A 23,851-nucleotide genomic window follows, 5' to 3' on the forward strand; every position below is an offset into this window, starting at 1 on the left:
GGATCCTGCTCTGCCCGTACACCCTGCTGGCTCCCGGGGCTGGTTGCACCCACTGCCCTGCCCGCCTGGCGGGCGGCGAGATGGGGCAAGAGCTCGCACAGACGCACGTTGATTTCTTTTTCCAGACATTGATGACTCCATCCCTTGATCTACAGGTCTCCGGGTCCCACCTCCACCCTCCCGGCTGTGTTGGGACTGTCAGGGTGAAGGAATCCCTGCCCAGCGCTGTCCTTTGTCCCAAGGGACGGGGTCAGGGCTTGGGGATGGGGCTGGTGGTGCAGGTGCCCTTCCCAAGGGGTTGCTACGGAGTGGCAGGAGCACAGAAATCCAAACACAGCACAACTTAGCCCAAAAAATGGGTGGTTTTTTTTTTCCTCTCTTTTTTATTTGTCACTGACTAGGAGCAGCAATTGTGGCAAAGGGGAGCTGAGAAGTACAACACCACACTCAGGAAAACGGTATGAAAAGTACAAAAATAAGGAAGCCTATATATAATATCATTGCAGTCAATTACTAAAAATAAATATTGTAAACACGAAATAACAACATCAGGTGAATCTACAGTCACTCGTTTCTGCTAGCAGCTGGACAGTCTTTGGCTTTATTTAACTCCCCCTGCCCCTCACAGAGCCAACGTCTGCATTAAGATGCATTTTCTTTGTTTCAGGTTTGAAAGACAACAGCCTGAGAGGGATGTCACTGGGTGATTAATTTGATTCTCTCCTACTCCAAGCTCCCTTGTGACCAGGAGTCACCCCTTCAGTGCCCACTCCTCTGCCAGAGCAAGAGAAGCGATGTGCTAAGAGGATTACTCCTCTGTCAGGAGAGGAGAGTGTGGTGAGGTGGGGCACCGAGGTTCCCTGTTCCAGTGTATTTGGTCGCTGTTTTACCATGGCACCCGTTGCATGGGGACACGTGGATTTGGGGTATTTCGCACCCGTTCCTGTGCACCCAGATGTTGTCACCCTCCTTTCTCTGGCTGACAGCCTGGGCGCATCCTGATCGCCTGGGGGGAGGCAACGTGGCCCCGAGCCACCCCAGGACAACCCCCTCTGGTTTGCCCCCTGCCAGCTGCTTCCAGGCCAGAGCTCTGCACCTCGGGAACTTTCAGGTCCTCCTTACATCTCAGGTGACAGGAGATGATACGCGGCCTTTGGCCCCGAAAAAGGAAGAGGCAAATTGCAAGGCTTGATATTCTGTTGCTTATAAAAAAGCAGTAACAATAAAACCCTGTCCAAAGTACCCCGAGAACGATCCCTGGGGAGGAAAGGGTGGCATCCTGCCATGGGAGATGCCATTCTGTGCAGCCAGAGGAGGTGCCAGCAGGAAGGAGTACAAGGAAAATGCATCTGAATGGGGACAACCAAGCAAAACAAAACAAAAGCCATCCTACATCCACAGAGCAGCGCGTCTCGCCGGAGGAGAGATGGGCTGGTCAGCCTGTCCGCCTCCGTACATAGATTTGATCTTCCCTTCATGTCAATAATTACAGTTTCAGCTTCCCTTCTTCATTTTAAACACATTCACATAACGTGCCACGGCAACATTTTGGTGTGAGCTTACAATCAGACCACACAGCGAACGACCAACGGCGCCTGAATCGGCCACAAACGCAGGGCTGCCCGCGGTCCCCATCCTCCCCGCCCTGTCCCCAAAACGACACTTGCAGAAAATTTAACCCAGACTGATGAAGCTGCTACATGTCGCAAAAGGGGCACAGCTGGATAAGTCCCTAGGAGGTTAAAAACACCGCCGCTGTGGTACCCTTCTGCATGATGGAGCAGGTAAAAACCTTTCTGTTCCAAGTTTTCAGCAGGTAAGACGTCAGTCTTCTCAGGAAATAATCACACACAACTGCTTGGTATCCGATTAGAGGATTTCTATAGCATCTTTAAAAAATTTATTTAATATCTTCTAAAACTTCCACTAAACTTGGTTTCTTAAATCACTTCTATACACAGTCAGATTCTGTTATAATTGTCTTGAGGCTCATAAAAAAATAAGCATTTAAAATGCTCAAAGAGCAATTTTGCTTTAGAATTGTGCTACTGAACTTGACCCCCAACATAGAAGAGATACTTTTGGTAATAAGGTGACCCCCAAGCAGTATAAAAATATACATAAAAATACCCAAAAACCTCTGTCCTCCAAACTGAAGGTCTGTTCATGGGAATTATTATTATCATTATTATTTTGTATATCACTGGATTTCGTTACCTTCCACTAAATATTTACAGAAACACACGTGCCCCTGCTCGTTCCATTCACCCCCAGGCTCTCCTGCTGGTGAAATTGGGGGCTGCTCTGCACCATGGTGCATGCAGCCTTGGGAAGGGGCTGGGGTGACAGCCCCGGGTGGCATTGGGGTGACGCTGATCAGTGGCATTGGGGTGGCACCACATCGATCAGGCCCTGGGCGCTGGCAGGGGATGAGGCTGCTGTGAGCTGGGGGTGACAGCAGGGACACCCTGCGGGGCTGGGGCCGGCTCCTTCGTCCCCTGCCTGCAGCACGGCCCTGGCTTTCTGGTGCCCCTTTCACTCCGGGGACAAAGGATGCCTGAAGTTCTCGCACAACCACCCTCAGAATTTGGGTCTTTTTCTCCAGTCTACCCCAAGGAAATTTTAAATTAATAAGAAAAAAAGAAAGGAAAGAAGTACTCCGTACCATTCTTAAATGACATTAACATGACGTGGAAGCTAAGCAACACGCCCCCTGAGGCCAGGTACATGAAAAGATGTACTCTCTCGTGAGACGTGGGCGCGTGGCGTGCCAACGCAGGCACCCCCTGACGGCTAGGAAGACGTGGAGCTATTCCATGGACAAAGCGAGCCAAGACTCACCGCTCTGGCTGAGGCCACAAATCCGGGATGCTTCTGCACGCCTTCTTTGCATGCGCGCGTGCGGCAGGGCCGGGTGCTAGTGGTGGGCAGGGGGCACGCAGCCACACTCTAGTAGGGTGCAGGTGGGAGGTGGGGGCGCGGGGCTTGCCCCCTGCCTCCCCCGGGGTTACCCGGCTCCACCGGAGCCGCCACAGGTCTGCCAGGTCGGGCTCCGCTCGCTGCTCCATGCGGAGACACGCGGTGCGTCTCGGTGCGGTTTCGCAACCCGTGCTCGAAGACTTGCCATGACTTTCATGGAAATAACACAGCCATGATCAGGGTAAAAGACTAACGGAGGCCTTTAGCCCAATCTGAAAGAGGTTTGCTTTCTACAGCACGGACACATGACATAGATAAATAGGTACTGGTTACTGTAAAGTGACGATGCAGCGTCGGCATTACTCTAACATTTCTGCCATCAGGGAACACGTGAGCGGTCAGGAGGCGTGGGGAGGAGTGCTGGTGCTCGGCGTCGGCTGGGATGGGTTCACAGCCGAAGACACTTTTAGCTTTACTCGACACGCGGTTTTTACAGCATGTGACCAAATGCCCCAGACAACGTTTTGTACAAAGCGTCTCCAGTCCCGCCCGCGGCGTCCCAAGGGACCGAGTAAAGCTAAGAGTCTGCTTGCGAGGGGAGGTCACGTGTGGGTGTGGGGTGTACGGAGGGAGGGAATGGGGAAGGAAATCGGTTTTGTTGAAACCAAGCTCTTCGGCAAACCTCCCTCCTCCTACCGCTGGCCGGCCTCCCGGATGCGGCAAGCCACCGCTGTGATGAGCGCCGCACCCTTGCCGCTGCCGTCCTCTGACTGCAGGAAGGTCACCTCGCACTTGGGGGACAGCTGCTTCACTGTCTCATGCATGACGGTGGAGAAGCTGCAGGAAAGGACAAGGACAAGGGGCTCGTGAGGCCTGCGGGAGGACGATGTGCCAAGGCCGCCCTGCGTGGCCGCACAAGATGGCCGCCAGTGGCCATTGCTGCGGGGGCTGAGGAGAAAGGCGGGCAGGGGGGGAAAGGGTGGCGGAGGGCATGTGTTAAATCCATGCTGGCATTGCACGCCCAGAGCCAAACCTGGCCCCACCTGTGCCCCCCCCCAGGCCAAGAATCCACTCACCAGCCTCACCGGAGGAGGTTTTAGCTGCCCCCTACCCATGGTTGGGTTCAACCCAGACCTGGCTCCCCAGCCGCTAGGGAGCAGCCTCCCAGGCCAAGCCCCTGCTTCCCTCCCCAGCCCAAATCTCCTCGGATAACCCCCTTGAGTTACTCACTGTGGGTGCAGCTTGTAGAGCGTGCCGTCCACGCCGACCGTCACCTTGAGGAAGTCCAAGCCACGGTTCTCCCGGATCTTGTCCACCACGGCTGCCATGCCGGCCCCGCAGAGCTGGGCGGCGCGCCGGGCCACCACCGTGCACACCTCCTTCACAATGATGCTGTCATCGCACGTGCTCTCCAGGCCCAGGTGCTGGAGGATGGAGCGCACTTGCAGCAGGGCCAGGCAGTCGCTGGGGAGGACACGAAGGTTGGGCAGTGTTAGGAGATGGGGGCAGCTTGGATACATGGCTTCCCCTTCCTCATCCTCCTCCTGCACAGCCCAGGTGCTCCTGGCTCAGACAGCACCAACCCAAGGAGCTTCACAGCCAGAGGATGGAGGAGTCCGTGTTGACAACCCCAAATGCAGTTTCCCTGTTCCAACACCAGCACTGCCTGGATTTTACCCCATTATTTGAACTGTATTGCGCCCTGGTGCTGAGCTGAGTGCTTGGGGCTTCTCCCGCAAGACTTGGGAACGCTTCCCCCAAGCGTTCCTGCAGCAGCGAGGCCAGGATCCGGTCCTCACCTTTCTATCTGGGACAGGAACTTAGTCTCAAAGATCCCTCTGGTCTTCAGCCTCTCGGAGATCCGTCCGCGGAAGAGCAGCCCTCGCTTGGTGAAGTCCATCAGGATGTTCCGTACGATCTCCCCCAGGTACATCCCGCTGATCATCTTCTCAAACCTGGCACAGAGAAGGCAGGGCTGAACCTCGGGGCACGAAGGATCCGGACGGATTCACCAAAAGGCAGATGGGGCAACCCGGAGCTATTGCTGGACACCTCATCTCCACCTTCCGACACCTTGCCATAGGGACACTGGAGCAAAGGGACACTCGTCACAGCCCCCAAACCCCCACGCACCTTTGTTTCCCAGGGTTGAGAGACAGCTCATCCACGGCCAAGTCAAACTCTGTCCGTATGTCATCCAGACACCCACTGTCACCGAAGGCGCCCCACTCCATGTTGATGCACATCCTGCCCTCGTCGCCTTCCACCAGCTCCACATTCCTCATCTCCTCCATGTAGCAGGCATTGCTGCCCGTGCCTGCGGGGAGAAGAGCATTTGTCACTGGCGCAGATGGTGAAAAGCAGGGTGTGCAGGCAAGGCAGAAGCCTTCAGACACCCTTTTCAGTGAGATCCCTTTTCAACGAGATCCCAAAAGAGGAGGCGCTGGGAGCAGGCGGCAGACCCTGACCAGGGTCAGGGTGAGCGGAGGAACCCCGTAAGAAAGCCGCAGCTCTCACCGACTATCAGCCCCACTTCACAGTACGGATCTTCATAGCCACATGTCATCATGGTGCCGACCGTGTCATTTACCACCGCCACCACATCCAGGTCGAACTCCTAGAGGGAAGCGGTTGCACGTCTTACCGCTGGGGGACACAGCTAGCTGTGCTGCTCCCGGGGTCGGGAAGGGACCTGTGGGCTTCCTACGGCCCCACGCTTCTGCCAGTGGGTGCTTGGGGCTCAGGACAGCTCCAGCAAGATGCAACCAGAGAGGAAGTGGCATGCTGGGACAGCCCCACCAGAAAGAGACCTTGGGCCAGGAGCTTTGGGCAGTCTGCACGGAGGCAGCAGTGTCCCCTCAGCTCATGGGGATGTCTGCTCCTTCCTGGCCAGGAGCTGGCTCCTAGCTCCAGGGCCTGAAAATCCAACCTCTAGCAATGACTAAGGGTGGTTGTTAAGACTCAGACACTCATTAGCTGTGCTCAGCCCATTAATTTGCAGCCCAATTAAAGACGCCAGAGAGAGTCGGGATGTGGGAGTGAGAAGCCAGCTTCTCAGCGGCGCGGCTGCTCACCTCTCTCCTGTGGATCGCCTCCTTCAGCAGGCTCACCACATCCTCTCCCTCGCAGCCGGTCGCTTTGAAGCCTTTTGTCCACTTGAGGAGAATCCCCTGTGGTGGAAGAAAAACAGGGTAAATGGGGAGGGAGGGGGGCACCCCCTGCCCACCAGCTTGTGGTGGGCACCCTTAGGTCTCTGCCCGTGGATGGGTGGGTTGGGTGTACCTCATCCAGGCTGGTCTGCTTGCAAGGGAAGGAGAAGGTGAACCCCAGCGGGAGCGAAACTCCCTTCATTCCCATGTACTCCAGGAAGTCGGAGATGCAGTGGACAATGTGGTCGAAGAGCTGGGTGCACAAAGATAGAGGAAGCAGTTACAACCACAGTGAGGAACACCAGCCTGCCCAACAGACCCAAAACAGCAACCTATGGGTGCCACGGGGACACTTCCCTCCTCAGGGTGTCCCCAGAGCCCATCTGGCTCCTTCTAGAAACACTCCCCATCCCTGAGTACTGCCCAAAGTGGTTTGCAGAGCCCAGAGTGTGACTCGAGACATCTCTCACTGCTTGTGTGCTCCCAGAGCCCGTGGTTGGCTGGCGCTGGGCATCTAAGCTGCTGCTGCTGCCACCCCAGGGCATCCTCCGCCTCCAGCAGTCCGTCCTCACCTCCTCGCCCGTCCCCTGCATGATCTCCAGCGGGATGGAGTAGATCTTGTTGTGCATCTCCACGCCGCGCCTCATCCCATTCCGCACGCGCACCAGCAGCACACGGAAGTTTGTGCCCCCCAGGTCCAGGGCGAGGAAATCACCTTTCTCTGAAAACCAGAAGAGATCATCAGGAGAGAGGCCCCAACAGGGAGCACCGTGGACATGGCCCAGAGGCTGATCCCAATCTGCCTTCATCCTGGGAGGCCCAGAAACTGAGACCTGGATGGGAATGGGTTGGGAATGGGATAGGAATGAGCTGCAGGTGGAAAGCAGGAAGGCGCTGGAGAAGTTTCTCCAGACCTCAGGAGACTTCTTGCCAAGGGGCAGGTGCACACCTAAGCCACAGACAGACCTGGGAGCACAACCCCAGACAACAGCGGTGAGAAATGTGCAGCAGTGTGAGCACACCCAGAGCACAGCTTTTTGTCGGGTGCAGGCTGGCCTGGAGGCTCTTCCCAGTATCGTACTGGAGGCTCAAGCCCTTGGTGCCACTCACACGGTAAGGAGGGAAGGACAAAGGTCCCAGCCTCTCCTGGGTGCTTTGGATATTCGAGCCAAGATGCTCCTTGCCCTACCCAGGGCATGAGCGGGTCGGGCTGATCCACGGGGTGCCTCACCTGTCCCATCCGGAGTCGAGCACACGTAGGTGGGCAGCATCTTCACCGTGGCCTTGGCGTGCGTCTCCTTGCCTAGCCCCTTCTCCATCTGCACCCTCATCCTCCGCTTCACCTCCAGGAGCTGCTCATGGCTCAGTTTGAGCGCCTCCAAGATCTTCTGCCTTGCCTTGTGCTGGGCGGCCAGCCTGTAGGCCACGGCCGTCACCATGGCTGCCCCCTTGCCGCTGCCGTCTTCCGACCTCACAAAGCGGATCTCGCAGTCGGGCAGCAGCTTCCGCACCGTCTTATGGAGGCGCCGGGCAAAGCTACAGAGAAGGAGGAAGAGGACTCGAGTGAGCCACCACGGGTTGCATCAGCCTCTGGGATGGCAAACGATGAGGATTTGGGATCCAAATGGATTTGGGTTCCCACCGGCCTCTCGCCTACGCCTCGAGGACTTACTGGGGATGCTTCTTGTAGACGGAGCCGTCCACGCCGACCGTGGAGCGCAGCCGGTCCACCCCCTTGTTCTCCTTGATGCGCCGCAGCACGGCGGCCAGGGTGGCCCCACACAGGTTGGCTGAGCGGGTGGAGACGATCTGGCAGATGCGGTGGGTGGCCAGGCAGTCCTCGTGGGATGGCTCCAGACCCAGCTTGGTGAGGATCTCGTGGGCTTTCTGCAGCCCTTCTTTCTCCCTGGACAGACAAAACAGAAGGGATTCATGCCTAGAAACCCAACTTTTGCCACCTGAGGTGTCCCAGTTGGTCCAATGGGTCCGATTTCTCCCAGTGTAGATGTCAGGAGGTGGGCTGGGACCCTAAAAAAACATCCAGACCCTACTTACTTCTCGATAGCGGAGACGTATCTGGTCTCGAAGTGGCCGGTAGTGCGCAGGTCTGATGTGAGCTTCCCCCTGAACAAGAGCCCCTCCTTGGCCATCTTGACCAGGATGAGCCGGACCAGCTCTCCCATGTACATGCCGCTGATCATCTTCTCAAACCTGCCGAAGGGGTGAGCACGAGATGTGTTTGTTTGGTTACTGGAGGTGGCCACCAGTGGTGTAGGCATGCAAAAATCGGCTGGTGCCCCAAAAAGAGGGTAGACACTGAGCTATTCAAGGCAGTGGTGTGCCTGCGCCCCCGCAAGAACCAAGGCCGGGCTGGCCTTACACCCTCGGCTGTGACACCGCAGCCTTCCAGGCACAATCCGGGTGGTCTTTTTCCATATTTTATCCCATCACCAAGAAATTAAAGGCATGTTGATGGGCATCCTCCTGCGAGGAGGGCTTAAGGCTACCTGAGGGGCAGAGATTCCCCTTAATCCCACCACAGCTGCCAGCTGGGCTGGTACCCAGGGAAGTCTGTAGGACTTGGCTGTGAACATTAGGTGGTGGTGTTCACTTTTTGATTATTCCATTGGCAGGGGGAAGGAAACAAATCAGCGCATCCGAGCGGAAGGCTGACGAGGGAAGCGGGCGTTAGGGGGCTCACAGCCCAAATCTCCGACCCATCCCCTGCTTGTGCTGCTGAAGCTGGCAGGGTGGAGGACGCCGTGACCCACTTAACTGGGATGACCGCATCCGTCCCCCAGTGCCAGCACGATGGGAGGACAAAGCAACGCGGAGCAAAGCCCACGGAGCCAGGAACCTGCTTACAGCTGCTTGCCGGGGTTGAGCGAGCCCATGTCGATCTCGTGGTCGAACTCCGTCCTGATGTCGTTGAGCACGCCGTCGTCGCCGAAGGCGCCCCACTCCATGTTGATGCACATCCTGCCCTCGTCCCCCTCCACCAGGTCGATGTGCCTCATCTCCTCCATGTAGCAGGCGTTGGTGCCAGTACCTGAACAAAGCGTGGTGACTCGGTCACGTGGAGGTGACAAAGGGTGCTGGGTTCCCCTTATTCTCCATAACTAGCACCATATAAAACACTAAAACTTCTCCTTGGTTCACAAAGAAGAACAAACAGGCAGTGCTGTTCGCTTTTAAGGTCTCTATCGCCTTTCTCGCTCCCCAAAAGACCCCGAAACCTGCAAGGAATAGGATCCCCTTTGGGAGCTGCTCAGGACGGACCCGAATTCTCCCCCGCTCAGCCCTGCTCACCAACAATGAGTCCAACTTCGCAGTTGTGGTCGTCGTAGCCACAGGTCATCATGGTGCCCACGGTGTCGTTCACCACGGCCACGATGTCTATGTCAAAGTCCTGAAATGGAGGAGAGGAGGCTGAGTGCCACCGAACCCGATCACAGCACCTCTGCAAACCCCATGCACCCCATCCCATCCCCATGGGACCCGTGTGGCTCCTCACCCCTCGCTTCTTGATGGCCTTGCGCAGCAGGGACACCACGTCCTTCCCCTCCACGCTGCTGCACTTGAAACCCTTTGTCCAGGTGACGAGGATGCTCTGCGGAGGGACAGCAAGAACCAGAGCTCAGCAGGACCCACGCGCCTCAGGGTCCCCAAATCACCAGACCCAGTGCCCGGACAGACAGACGGACAGCGCTGCAGGCAGTTCCCTCCCTGTTATCTCCTGCAAGCCATTGCATCAGCAACGGTTTCCGTATCCTGGTTTATGGCCATGGGCCCGTGAGTCACTCGCTCCCTCCTGCTGGGAATGTGACCTTGGAGGCTGGGTTCATGGAGCCCTGGAGCAGAACCAGCCCCAGTGCACACAGCGGATTGATGGATCCGTGTGCTATGGGATGCATCTAGCTGCCCCACCAGCAGAGGCACCGGGACTGTCCCCATTTGGGGACGGCAGAGCTGTCACTGTCACCCAGGAAATAGGTGGGGGCATTGACCGAATTTGCAATCTCCGACAGCAAATTTTCAACCCAATTGCTGGGGGTGTTTTGGCAAGAGGCAGACAAACAACCGCCCACCTTACGGACAGGCAAACCGAGGCACGGAGTGCAACAAGCTGGGTGCGACCGCGGGGCCGATGTTTCCTCCCTCAGCAATTTATCCCTTTTACAGCCCTCGCTGCCCCCGCGAGGGAAGCAGGCATCCTTCCTCATTGCCATCACCACATCCCCGGTGCAGAAGTCGTGCCCTGCTGCCCGGGCAGCGTGGAGCCACCCCGGACCCAACCCCTGACCGTGGCGAGCGAGGAAAAAACAGCCCCCGGGAGCAGGAGACGGCGGCACGTGACGAGCGGAGCAGAGCCACGTGCCTCGGGGCTCGCAGCGAGGTCGCGGGCGCGGATGTGATGCTCGGCACGTCCGTGCTGTGCAGCGCTCGGGGCTGCTGCTGCTTCGCCGAGCGCCGGCTGCGCGGGGGGATGGCTGCTGCGGCGAGCTCAGCATCACCCCCCCTGAGCCCTGAGCATCCCAAAGCGCTAAGGTTTAGTGGTGGGGATGATCTCAAACGGTTTTTTTCAACCTAAATGGTTCCGATTCGGTGCAGAATGAAATGCGGAGCAGATCCCATCACCCACCTCATCCAGCTTGGTCTGGTGACACGGGAAAGAGAAGGTGAAGCCAAGGGGCAGCTTCTTGTCCTTGATTTTCAGCTTCTCCATGAAGTTGGCCAGGCACTCGGCGATGTGGTCGAAGAGCTGAAAGGTTGAAGATGTGCATGAGAGCAGCGGTCGTGTCCTGCGTGCCGGAGGGGCCGGTGTCACCCTCTGTCCCCCACAGCATGCCCGCACGGTCCCGACCTGGCGTCAGGGATCTGGAGCTCCAGGCAAAGAGAGGCAGGAGCTGGCCGGAGCAGGGAGAGGCCACAATGGGAGCAGCCCCAGCCCCAGGAGACATCTCGGGGGCTTGGAGCAACCCCGGCTCCTTCCAAAGGACGGAGCCACCATGCGCCGGGTGCCTTTCCCTTCTGGGGGGCTCCCCAGGAGATAGGGGATGGGGCGTAAAGGAGGTGAGGCTGCCACCCACCTGCCCCCCGCTGCCTCGCATGAGGTCCTCGTGGATTTCGTAGATCTGGCTCTCCATCTCCACTTTCTGCAGGCCGTTGTCGGACACCTTCACCCGCAGCACGCGGAAGTTGGTGCCGCCGAGGTCCAGCGCCAAGAAGTCGCCGTCCTCTGCGAGGAGAGAGCCAGGAGTTAACGGGGCCAGGCCCCTTCGGCAGCATCCCGGAGCACGATGCCCGAGCTGGAGCTGCAGGGCTGGCCGGGGGGAATCCTGCCCCCTCCCCAGATGTGGGGCAAGGTCTGGAGCCCTGGGATGAGGTGGGACGTATCCTGATCCCTTATCTAGGGGAGCGCTGGTCGTGGTGGAAGCAGGACTGGGGGCTCTGCAGGAGGAACCCTGAGCAGCCCCATCCAGGCAAGCCGATGCCCAAAACACCACCCAAAAACGATGCAATTCCTGGGGAAGACGCCAAAGCAGTGCCATAAGGGAGGTGGCACCAGACTGTCCCCGACCCTTTGGTGCAGGGATCCCGGAAGAGCTCCCACGTCCTCAGCCCCAGCAACCAAAGCCCTGCTCCGAGGCTGGAACACGCCATGCTCTCCTTCCTTGAGCTTGGCTAAAACTTTGCTGTGTGTGTGGGGGGGAACTGCTCAGGGCTGTCCCATAGCTGGCTGCCCCACACTTGATTTTTTTTTTCCATTTTGATTTTTTTTTTCCATTTTACCAAGCACTACAGCAACTCACTGACGGATTTAGAATAAACTGAGACCTGGGGCGCGGGAAAAGCGCCCAGCTGGCTGTTTCAAAACCCTAGCGGTGTGGGGAGAGGGCTGGGGGAAAGCCCTCCATCAGCACTGTTTGGTTTCTGCACACATTTAAATGTGCTGTGCTGGCTCCCCTGGGCAGATTACAGCGCCCGGGGGCCGCATTGTGCCCGACCCTGCTTTTACAAAGGGGCTGCGGGTGGAACAAAAAGCGTGGTTTATTGGTATTCCAGGGGGAGCGGACGGCCGGCACCGCTCGGCCCCGGCCAGGCACCGCAGGCGGTGACAGACCCCAAGGGTGGCCTGGAAGTGGCTTCACGGGGCCTTTTTAACCAGGGGTCTCCCACAAAGCGGCCCTCCCTCCGCAGGAAGGGGGGATTGGTGGCGAACAGAAATAGGACGGCGGTCCTGAGGTGGCGGTGTCGGGCAGCTTTGGTGCGATGGATGAAGGAACAGGGAGGTCTGGGGGGCTCGGGGGCTGCTGGACTGCAAGGTGGGGTCCTGCCACCAGCCCTGCCCCAAGCCAAGTGCTCAGGCTGATTCTGGGGTGTTTTCATGCTCATTTACCAAGAACGGGGTCTGCAGGGGCTCCGCACGGCCCTTGCTTCATCCCTGGAGCAGCGCAAGCACCCCGGGAGAGCCGTCAGCTCAAAGCACCCTCGGATAAACCTCGGCACGGCTCAGGGCCGGGGCCGCAGGGGGGTCCCAGACGTGCCCCAGGTCCTGCCCACGGTGGGGGTTCCCCTTTCCCTTCCCCATGGCCCCCTCGGATGGGTTTACGCAGCAGGTTTCCTTTTTGCAGCACAGCATTAGGGCACTTCAGCCCCGCAGACCCCTTTTCGTGGTGGGCAGCCCCACGCCTTGCTCTTTCCCTTCCTGGAGGCTTGGAGGCCAAAGAGCAAGGATGGGGCTGTCCCCTTGTCCTGCCCAGCTCCAACCTCCCGTGGGAGGCCCAAAGCAGCCTTTCCTCGACCCTACAAACAGCAGCCATCACCACAAAGCAACGACGGGACATGCCCATGGGCCCCCAGGAACAAAACACCAGCTGCAAGCCAGAGAGGTGTGAGCGGTGGTTGGCTTTGCAGGAGGAAAAAAAGGCAGGAAAAAAGGAAAACCAGGGAATTTCTCTCCTGGAAAATTCCAGGATCTGGGCTAGATAATGGACTGGGTTTGCAAATGTCACAGCCACGTCCTCCCTCAGATTAGGGCCTGGTTAGGTGATAAGCTGCGGGCAGCGATGCCGAGCTCCCCGACCAAACAGGAAGGCAAACGCCGAGCTCCGATTCCAGGCACTGTTTGCTCTCAGCCCCGAAGACCAGCGTTTAATTCCTTTAAACACACCCGTGCTGCCTGGAAGGAAGTGCTCAGGCTGTTAGCTAAGCGGTCAGGGCGCTCTGCTCTGCTTGGAAATGTTTTCTGGCCGGGCTGGGGCCAGGGAAAGCGAGCGCCTTGCCCAGGAGCCGTGGGGTTTGGAAGCCTTCCTGGACCTCGAGGGGTCAAACTGATGGTGTCTGAAGTCTCCTTCCATCGGCGTGGCCTGGGACCTGAAGTCCCTTTCGATAGGGGTGGCTGGGGATCCAAAACCCCCTTCCATCAGGGCAGCAGTAGCTCAGCACTGGGAGCACAGAGGGGCTGTAGATGCATCAGGCTGTGCCATGCTATTTTTGCACCACCAGGGATGAACCCAGCAGCATGTTTCGGGCGCAACCAGGTCCCGCGAGCAGCAGGAACAGCGTGTGGCTGAGCCCACCATGCACTGGAAGAGAGCAAGGAGGTCCCAAAGGCAAAGGAAAAACTCACTTTGGGGCTGTTTGCTGCCTTCAGGTGGTGTTGCCTGGGCACCGCCGTGCCCTTGCCCTGCGTCTCCCGCAGGCACGACCTTGTGTTTGTGTAAGCCCCTCTCATCCAGCCCCGTGGAGCGGGCATCAGCCGGCCTAATCCGACAGCAGAGACTGTGCGGGAGCAAGGGGAGGCAGGAAGGGCAAGGACACTTTGCAGGAAGACGGTGCAGAGCCCTGGGAGCCTCAAAAAATAAATATTTTTTTTTAAAAAAAAGGAAAACTGCATCCCTTCATGCAGCAACATGCCCCTTGTCACCCTAAACTGCCACCCAAGAGCGGCGGCGATGACGCTGGCTTGCTCTGGGAGAGAAATCCTGGTGGAAAATTGTTTTTCGGGGGGTTTTATGGTAAAGTTTTTGCTCGTGCAGCCAGCAGCAGCGGGCGCAGGCTCTCCCTGCGTCGCCCTGCCTCTCCTCGGGGAGCACTGCCACACACGCCCCACTCGCTCCCGCGCCGCTCCCATCACCTTTGGCTGCCGTTGTTCACGTAGCCGGGGGCAGGATTGGGGCTATCCCTGTAATTAAGGCATTCTCAAATATTTAAAGAGATCTAAATCTCAATCCCGGGGCAGGCGGCCAGGTCCGGCTGTCGGCGGCACTGGGGTGCGGGCAGGCACGGGGCCAGCTCCTGATGCTCCTCGTGGCTCCCCGGGGACCCGAGAGCGGCAACCCCCCCCTGCACCTACACCCATCCATCTCCTATATATCAGGACCTGTGTCTGCAGGTCTGACCCACACCAGGATGGGGTTTTTCCAGCAGCTCCCTTTTTCCCTGCTTTTTCCACCGACATTTTATAAGACCCCGTTGAAGGCGCCGGAGCTGAAGAACATCTCCAGCCACCGAGCCCGAGGAGGAGGTGCTGGCAGAAGAGGTTTGGTGCGGGATGAGCAAGTCAGAGCCCGAAACGGGAGCCGTGCCTGGCCAGCAGCGTGCTCCATCTCCTGGCCGAGCGGGGTCTGGTCCCTGCCGGGAGGCCGGAGGCACGTGGCAGCATGCAGAAAGGCGCATTGTGAGGCTCCGAGCCTCCCCAGCGCCTTCTCACGCGGTCTCCACGGTGTTCAGGGCTTGCTGGCAGCACAGCCGCCTCCAGCGCTGATGAAATGCGATGAGCCGGACCCGTGACAGCCCTGTCCTGCCAGGACGGGCACGTGAGGGCTGAATGCCACCCCGACCCACGCTGCCACGAGCTGGGAGCCCCCTGGTCCCCACACAGGGACCCGTCCTGTGCCAAGCACCCCCCAGCACAAGCGGGACCTCCCTTTGGGCAATGCCAGCCCCGTTCCTGCAGCACTGCGAGGACAAGTGTCCCCTGGCACGTGGTGGCACCTCCAAGGCCACCTCGCCGTGGACAGCCGGTCCTGCTTGGCGCAGGGGGAGCCGTTTCCCGGTGCCGTTCCCGTACCTGTGCCGTCCGGGGTGGACCTCACGAAGGAGGGCAGCATCTTCACCGAGGCGGTGGGGTTGGTGTCAGCTCCCAGCCCTTTCTCCATCTCCTTGCGGAAGCGCTCGGACACCTCCTGGAGGGTCTCCTCGGAGAGCCGCATGTGGTAGAGGTACTTGTCCACCTGAAAGGTGCAGAGAAGGCAGGAGGTGAGCAGGACAGGGGGGACCTGGGCACAAACCCCGTGGCCAGAGGAAGCACTGCCAGTAAGAGCGGGTCACCCGTTCCCAAGGACAGCTGGGACTGTGCTGCTGCAGCAGCTTCTCCGCATGCAGATAACGCTCGCCATGGCCCTGGCACATCTTCCTGAACACCTCGGGATCACAAAATCGTGCCTCGTGCCCTTTGCTGCAGCACCACCAGACGGGGATGCGGGAGAGACAAACCCCAAGCACCCCCCCAGCCCGTTCCCCCACAGCCCCAGTCACATTGCAGCAGCAGCGGGGGCCTGATTCTGCCCCCGAGTCAAGGCCTGAGGCCATGGAACAGAGGGTGGCTGGGACTCAGCACCTCAACCCGCTCTGAGTAGGCTGCTGGTGGGGAATTCACCCCATTTATTTCATTTCCTTGCTGTGCTGGTCGTTCGTTCCCTGCTGGGGAGCCCTTACAAAGGGTTATGGAGCTGGCTGCTGCTCAGCGCCCTGCAGCAACACCCAGAGCCATGTGCGAGGTGCCCAGAGCCTCGTGCCAGGTGCCCGGCTGCCCCTACAAGTGGCAGCGAAGCGCCTCGCTCTCCCCTTGGGAGGACAAAGGGAAAATCCCGACCCTGAGCCAGCCGCTGGCACCGGGCACGCTCCTGTCCGTCAGCTGGGCAGGGCCGGCAAGCGGAGAGGCGGACAGACAGACGGACCGCCAGCTCCCGAGCTGTGCCCCATCTCAATTAACTTCACTTAACGTTAATTAAAGGGCAGCTGCAAGCCCTGCGAAGCCGAAGGAGAACCCCACCCAGCTGCTCACCTGTCTGCAGGCACGTACCATGGGGTCACCCCGAATCCGGCGTGCCTTTTATTCCTCCTAATGGCGGAAATTGGCGTTTTGCGGGCGCGTAACGAGCGCTGCCCTCGCTGCCCTGCTCCCCCGCCTGCCCAGGGCTCTGTCTCAGGGCTGCTCAGCGTCCCCTCCCTCCAAAATTTTGGAGCCTGAACCCTGCTGAAGGGGCTTGGAGCGGTAGGCGGTGGGTCCCACCTCCTCCTTGTGTCCTGGTTTTTGGCCAGGATGCAACCCAACACCAGGAATGGGCAACCAGAGCCAGGGCAGATGTGAACCGGGAGCAGCCCACGAGGAAACGTGCCCTTCCCCACCCCCCGGAGCCTGTTTGCCTGCCCCTCCTCACCCATCTGGGGAGCAGGAAGGCAAACGCCCGCTGCTTCCCCTCCTGTTTGCTTTCCCCCACCTGCTGCCCACTGAGCGGGGCTGGGGTTGTGGCCGCTCGCCTCCGCCCGCTGCCTCCTCCACGAAATTCCCTCTGGGACCGCCCCGGCGGCCGTGGGTCGATGGCACTGAGCCGGGCCGGGTGGCCCAAGCCCACGGGACCGCGTTCTGCTGGGCTGCGGGCGCCTTTCCCCAGCCACCGCCCCGCTCCTTCGGGCGCCTCGGGAGCACCTCGCGCCGCCTGCGGCTCTGGAGAAGCAGGATCCAACCTTCCCCCTGCCTCGCCTTGCCTTCTGCAGCCTCAGGTGGCTCGGGGGCTCCTGGTAAAGATGTGCTGAGTGGGGGGAACGTGGTTTTGGGGCAAAATGTACCGAGAAAGCTCCTTTAGGTCAGCAGTGCAAGCACCACGCCGCCAGTGCTTGTGGCATTGCTCCTGAAGGGCAGCACCACGGTGCAAGTCTCTCTCCCATCCTTCCCTTGGACCTTGTGTGATGGGGTCTCATCCCCATGGGGTCACAAAAAGCTGCCAGCACCCTCCTGTCCCCTTCGTCCTTCCCACAGGAGCTGGGATCTCAGCATCCTCCGAGGGCAGCTCCCTGCCCCGGTGCAGGGCACGAGGTTGCGCCTCCCCTCCACAGGACACGTTCCTCATGTCCTCCAGGAATAATCGGCGGCGCGAGACGCAGGGTGACCTTTCTCTAATCCCCGAAGCTCTTTAAACCCTGGATCATCTTCTCCTACAAACGTAGACCCCGTCCCACTTGGCAGCTGAGCCAGGTCAGGGCGGCCGGGGCACGGCGGGCGCTGCGGCACCTCCCTGGGTCCAGGCACCTGCGCGCAGCCGGTCCTGACCCAGGGCTGGGGAACACGACGGGACCCAGCCTCAAATAAATGGGGTCACTGGTCCCAGTATGCCTTCCCTGCTGGTACAAACTGGGAGATGGAGGACGGGATGGGCAGGAGGCTCTGCTGCCCTTCCTATGTGCTCCGAGGGAGAAGGAAAGCTCGAGCTGTGGGGGAAGGTCTGGATGGTTTGGGTGGTGCTGGAGAAGCAGCTCCGTGAGCTGGCCAGACGATGATATTTTCTGATTTTTTTTTTTCTCCTAATCCTCCAGATGTTCCCACCAGGGTGTCCCTAAGGGTTTGGAGCTGCGAACACCCAACCAGGAACAATTTCCTTCCAGTTCAGAGAAAATTGCCCGGTGCTCGGACCCTGCCCAGGCGCACGGGTTGAGACGCCCCAAAAAGAGAGGGGGGAAAAAGGAAAAGGAAAAGGATGCTCTGCGACTCGTGGCGGCGGGGCTGGCACTGCTCGAGGGTAGCAATAGCAGCGCGATTACGGCTTCCGGCGAGCGCCACCGCTTCCTGCAGCGCTGCAGGGACGGCCGGGGCCCTTCGTGCTCCTGCAGCGCCCACGTGGCCGCTGGCAGCCGTGCCCCCCGCTGGGAGGGCAGCCCTTGGAAGATTTTTTTTTTTTTCTTTTTTTTTTTTCCCCAAAATAAAGCGCCACGGGGTCGGTCCCCTCCGGTTTCCAGCCGGACGCAGCCGTACCAGGAGGATTCGTGGAGGATGGTGTGATGCCACGAGGGGCTGGCAGCGTGCTGGGGTGGATTCTTTGCCTTTTTGGCAACAGAGAGTCAAATATTTGTTAGGATGGAAAACACGGCCCAGTTCGGAGAGGGCTTCAATGCTTTGATGAATAGAGTTGGGCCAAGGGAGTGCTCCTAAAAACTACAAGTGCGCACCTCCAGCCCTCCCCTGGCCTCCTCCTGATGTTACCTTTTCCTGAAATTAATGAATTCCCTTTTCCTGAAATTGACGAATTCCTGCCCCAGTTTTGACACAACCACAACCTTTCCCCTGGCAGACGCCGACCTTTCTTCCAAACGCTGCCTGTCCCCGAGCCCCCCACCTTGGGGGACCGGGGGCTGACGCTGCTCCCACCCCCTGACCCCAGCGGCACCCATGTCCCTTGCCCGCTCCCTGCCTGCCGAATTCAACCCCGCGTGACCCCCCCGGCGCTGCCAAGCCCCCGATGACACAAGCCCCGAGTCATTTCCAGCAGCAGTGACTCAGAACCTTTCCTGCTCAGCCGGTTCCTCCCAGCCCTCGGCCGAATCCTGCCCTGCAGGAGGAGCAGGGCGCCCGTTCCTCAGCCCTCTGCATCACCAGGAGCCGGCAAACGGGGACCTGTCCTCATCCATCCCCCTCTGCCAACCCCACCCAGCTAAGGGCAGCCCCCCCAAAAAGCATTTGAACCCGAAAATGGCCCTGTTTCCAGCTCGACGCCCTGAAATTGGGCTGCTCCCACCGCCCTCCAGCCAGGGAAGAGCAGCAGGAGCCGGCCGTGGATCATCCACCCTACGCACGCCCTCCTCCCTGCCAGCACCTCTCTCCCGTTTTAAACTATCTGAGCCCCCCCTTTGGATGCTGCCCCCCCCCAAAAAAAGGGGGATGCGAAGGCTGGGAGCAGCATGACACATTGGGGAAACTGAGTCACATCCCAAGGCAAACGGGAGGAGGCTCAGGACGGGGCTGCACTGCAGCACCCCGAAGGGCAACAGAGGCCAGGGAGGCTGGGCAGGCTGTCTGTCTGTCCGTCTGTCCCGCTGCTGACCTTGCCGGGACGAGGAGAAGCCACAGGATGGCTTCCAGGAACCTGCAATCCCGGCGGGCCCCTCCCACGGCTGCAAAAAAAAGGGAGCCGGGGCGAAAGGAGCGACATAAAATTAATTTACTATTGCAAAGGATAAAGGATGGAGCAAAAGCCGCCACCAGCCGGGGCCAGAAAATGGAGTAAAATGAACCTGACCTCCGTTTTTCTCCTCTTTCTAAGGAAAAGTACTGGTGAGGAAGGAAAGCTGCCGGCCCGATTATTTCGTGGTGAGTCACGAGCCGCCCGCTCCCGCTGTCACCTTGCTGGCACGGGGCTGAGGCCGGCACCAGGAAGCCCAGGGCCTGGCACATCCCCGGGGAACGCGGTCGGGCGGCGGCAACTTTCAACCCGGGGTGGCAAAGGACGCGGCCCAGACTCACTGGGGTTTGCACAACCCCTGGGAGGTGAGATGGGTTCGGGCCCCGACCCAATTCCCGGCCAGCTGGAGCAAAGCAGAGGAGTTCGGGGCCACCAAGCGGACCCCCAGGGAAAGCCGGGTCGAGAAAAATGCAAAGTAAAGTCCGATTTCGGGGCTGTTTTGAAGGCCTTTGTCCCGCTGCGGAAACAAACCACAGCGCTGGGAAAGGGCACTTCCTTCCCACGTCCGAGTCTCTTTTCTGCCTGATTCGGAGCAAAAAAAGGCGCACGACCCAAGCACGCCCTGGGCAAGGGCCCTAAAATCTTTTCCCAAATAAAGGCTTGAACTCTGGGCTTAGGTGTAAGTTTGGCACTTACAAAAATCACAAAATCGCAGCTTTCCAAGAATTCCAGCCCCTACATTTCTCTGTGCTGGGTACCTGCTCAGGAGGATTTGCAGGGCAGGGATTGATTATCTGCCCTCCCAGCACGGATGCCCCCATCCCCTGCAGGAGAGCCGTGCCGAGCTCCAAATTCGCAGGAATTTGTTTAAAAAACAACACTGGCTGCAGTTCTGGTTACTTTTTGGGGCCAAACGTGGCCGTTTTGTCCCACACCTCCACCACCCGCTTTGTTTGGGCTCGGGAGCAGAGGGAATCGCGGCGGCTCCCAGGCACGCCGCGTAACGAAGCTGAAGGCGCTCCACAACCCCCCCCCGGCCGCCCTCCCCGGCTCCTGATAAGGAACCCAAGAGCTGACCCGAAGCCGAAAACGCAGCGCCGGGGCCACGCCGCTGGCCTATTTCTGCCGCTGGGTTACACAACCCTCTCCCGTGGCTTGCGCGCTTGCACAACCCCATGACACTTGACACAGCCAGCGGAGGGAGAAGACGAGCCCGTCTTTCTTTATGGCTGGGAAGTTATTTCTACGCATGTTTTTTTTTTTTCATCTTTTTTTTTTTTTTTTTTCTTTTCCGCACCCTTCTTTGACTTCCTATTTCCCGCAGCCTGAGGGCCGCCGCCAGCGTGGCGGGTTTCGCCTCTCCCTGCCTGCTCCGCTCGCCGCACGTCCTCTCCGCCTTCCGAGATGGGGGCGAGGAAGCTGGGGCTCGCCGCGGCCGGACGCTTTCGCCGTTGCTTCATTTTCATTTCCCAAAAACCCCACCAACTTCCACGGGAACTGCAGCCCCAGCTTGGGACACGGCGGCTGACCCCCCCCCCCCCCGGCACCCCCAGCGGAGGAGCCCCGTACCCACAGCCCCAGCGGTGATTTTTTGCCCCAAATCTTTAATTTAACGAGAGCTGCTCGCAGCCTGACCGCCCGCCCTGGCCAAACAAAGGATGGGCGCGGAGGCATCGCCGCTCGCGGTGCTCCGAGGTGCGGGTGCCGAACACGCCGGTGCCGAACGCGCCGTGCACCACCGGGACGCCTCCACTTGCATTCGCAGTCCAAGAGCACGCTCCGGTCCTTGGGGGGTTGGAAATTAAGGGTGGCTCCATTTCCACGTGGTTAATTAAGGGGGTTTAAATCCCCCGGCCATTTCCACGCCAGCCCCCCGTGGGCTCCCCCATGGGCTCCCCGGTCCCCCACGAGCCCCCCGGTGCCGGCGGTGCCGCGATCCCCGCGGGATGCTCGGGGGCCACACGTGCCACGGGGGCGGCCGGGCGAAAAAAGCCGCGGGGAGCGGAGCGGGGGGATCCCCCAACCCCTGCCCATGGGGGGACACATGGGGACACGTGGGGACACACGGGGACACTTGGGGACACGCGGGGCCCGCCACGGCACGTCCCGCACGGCGACACCGCCACCCGCCCACCACGGGCCCGCGGCCCCAGCGACACCACCCTCACCCTCAGCTCCTTTTTTTTTCTGGTTTCCCCTTTTTTTTCTTTGCTTCCCCTCCTTTTTCCCCCATTTTTTCTTTCTTTTTCACTTTTTGCCTTGCTTTTTATCTTTTTTTTCTTTTTAACTTTTTAAACTTTCCCCCCACTTTCTCCCCCCTTTAAATATACTTTTTCTTCCCCCTTTATATACATTTTCTTTCTTCCCCTTTTAATTTTTTCTCCCCCTTTACATGCATTTTTTCTTTCTCCCTTTATATATATCTTTTCTCTCTTCCCTCCTTATATATATTTTTTCTTTCTGCCCCCTTTATATATTTTCTCCTCCCCCTTCACATATATATTTTTCCTCCCCCTTATATTTTTTCTTCTCCCCTTATACATATTTTTCCCCCTTTATATATATTTTTCCCCCTTTTGTACTTTTTTCTTCTCCCTTTTCATATATATATATATTTTTCTTCTCCCTTTATATATATTTTTTTTCTTCCCCCTTTTAAAATATTTTTTCTTCCTACTTTATATATATTTTTTTTCTTCCCCCTTTTAAAATATTTTTTCTTCCTACTTTATATATAGATTTTTTTCTTCCCCCTTTTAAAATATTTTTTTTCCTACTTTATACATATATTTTTTTTCTCCCCCCTTTTCATATATATATTTTTTTTCTTCCTACCTTTCAAATATATTTTTTTCTTCCTACTTTTTACATATTTTCTTCTTCCTACTTTTTACATGGTTTTTTTTCTTCCCCCTTCACACATGTATTTTTTCCTCCCCCCTTTATACCCATTCCCCCCCCCCATGAATTCCCTTTCCCCCCCCCACGCCCACCCCTTCCTCCCCCCTTTCCCGCTTCCATCTCTCTCCCCCCCGCTTCGCGCGCACACGCTGAATTTCCCAGCTCTCCCCCTCTCCCCCCGGCCCCCCCCCGGCCCACCTTCTGCGCCTGGTCATGGCTGAGCTCGGTGAAGAAGTAGGCGAGCAGATGGGACGCGATCATCGCGGCGCGGAGCGGAGCGGAGCGGAGGCGGCCCCCAGCAGCGCGCGCCGCGGTGCCCGCGCTCCCCGCCGCCTCATTGAGGATTCCCCCGGCCGCCCCCCCCGCCCCGTGACGCGGCCCCGCGGCGCCTCCCCATTGGCCGAGCCGCGAGGGTGTGTGGCGGCGCGCGCCCGGGGCCCGCCCGCCGCGGGGGGGAGCCCGAGGGGGGGGGGCGGAGGGGGTTGGGGGGGGGTTATGGGGTGGGGGGGGGTGGGGGGGATGTATATGGGGTGGGGGTGTTTGGGGTAGGGGGGTATAGGGGAGATGTATATTGGGTGGGGGTGTTTGGGGTAGGGGGGTATGGGGGGAGATGTATATGGGGTGGGGGTGTATGGGGTGGGGGGGTGTAGGGGGTGATGTATATGGGGTGGCGGTGTTTGGGGTGGGGGTGTATGGGGGAGATGTATATGGGGTGGGGGTGTTTGGGGTGGGGGTGTTTGGGGTGGGGGCGTATAGGGGGAGATGTATATGGGGTGGGGGTGTTTGGGGTGGGGGCGTATAGGGGGAGATGTATATGGGGTGGGGGTGTTTGGGGTGGGGGGGTATGGGGAGATGTATATGGGGTGGGGGTGTATGGGGTGGGGGCATATAAGGGGGATGTATATGGGGCGGGGGTGTATGGGGTGGGGGCATATAGGGGGAGATGTATATGGGGTGGGGGTGTATGGGGTGGGGGTGTATGGGGGGAGATGTATATGGGGTGGGGGTGTATAGGGGGAGATGTATATTGGGTGGGGGTGTTTGGGGTAGGGGTGTATAGGGGGGATGTATATGGGGTGGGGGTGTATGGGGTGGGGGCGTATAGGGGGAGATGTATATGGGGTGGGGGTGTATGGGGTGAGAATTACGGGGTGGGGGTGTATGTGGGGGAGATGTGTATGGGTTGTGGAATTATGGGGTGAGGAATTATGGGGTGAGGGTTATGGGGGGTGTATATGGGGTGGGGGTGTACGGGGTGGGGGTGTATAGGGTTGGGAATTATGGGGAGGGGTATGGGGGGGAGATGTATATAGGGTGGGGGTGTATAGGGTGTGGAACTACGGGGTGGGGGTGTATATGGGGTGGGGGTGTATATGGGGTGGGGGAGTAGAGGGGGTGATGTATATGGGGTGGGGGTGTATTGGGTGGGGTGAATGGGGGGAATGTATATGGGGTGGGGATGTATGGGGTGGGGTGTATGGGTTTGGGGGATATATATGGAGTGGGGGGATATGTATGGGGTGGGGGATTATGGGGTGGGGGAGTATGGGGTGGGGGCGTATGGGGGAGATGTATATGGGTTAGGAGTATGTATATAGGGTAGGGGTGTATGGAGTGGGGTTGTATGGGGTGGGGGAATGTGTATGGGGTGGGGAATTATGGGATGGGAGTGTATGGTGTGGGGAGAGTATGGGGGGAGAT

At 58.8% G+C, this 23,851-nt stretch overlaps 2 protein-coding genes across 2 annotated transcripts in view; both read right to left on the reverse strand.

The window, feature by feature from the left end:
* The window catches only part of VAMP8 (vesicle associated membrane protein 8), a 500,499-nt gene that overhangs the window by 57,652 nt on the left and 418,996 nt on the right, over positions 1–23,851 (reverse strand). The window lies entirely within an intron of this gene.
* On the reverse strand, positions 364–22,508 carry LOC310886897 (hexokinase-2). Its single transcript, XM_083812089.1, has 18 exons — positions 22,349–22,508; positions 15,145–15,307; positions 11,159–11,307; positions 10,711–10,830; positions 9,583–9,678; positions 9,378–9,477; positions 8,934–9,117; positions 8,124–8,279; positions 7,741–7,974; positions 7,300–7,604; positions 6,641–6,789; positions 6,202–6,321; positions 5,994–6,089; positions 5,437–5,536; positions 5,053–5,236; positions 4,719–4,874; positions 4,150–4,383; positions 364–3,756 (listed from the first exon to the last, which is right to left on the reverse strand). The coding sequence occupies exons 1-18, from the start codon at positions 22,409–22,411 to the stop codon at positions 3,612–3,614; spliced, it is 2,754 nt and encodes a 917-aa protein (XP_083668215.1). The 5' UTR covers positions 22,412–22,508; the 3' UTR covers positions 364–3,611.

Source organism: Anser anser, assembly GCF_964211835.1.
Source record: "Anser anser genome assembly, chromosome: 26".
NCBI classification, from domain to species: domain Eukaryota; kingdom Metazoa; phylum Chordata; class Aves; order Anseriformes; family Anatidae; genus Anser; species Anser anser.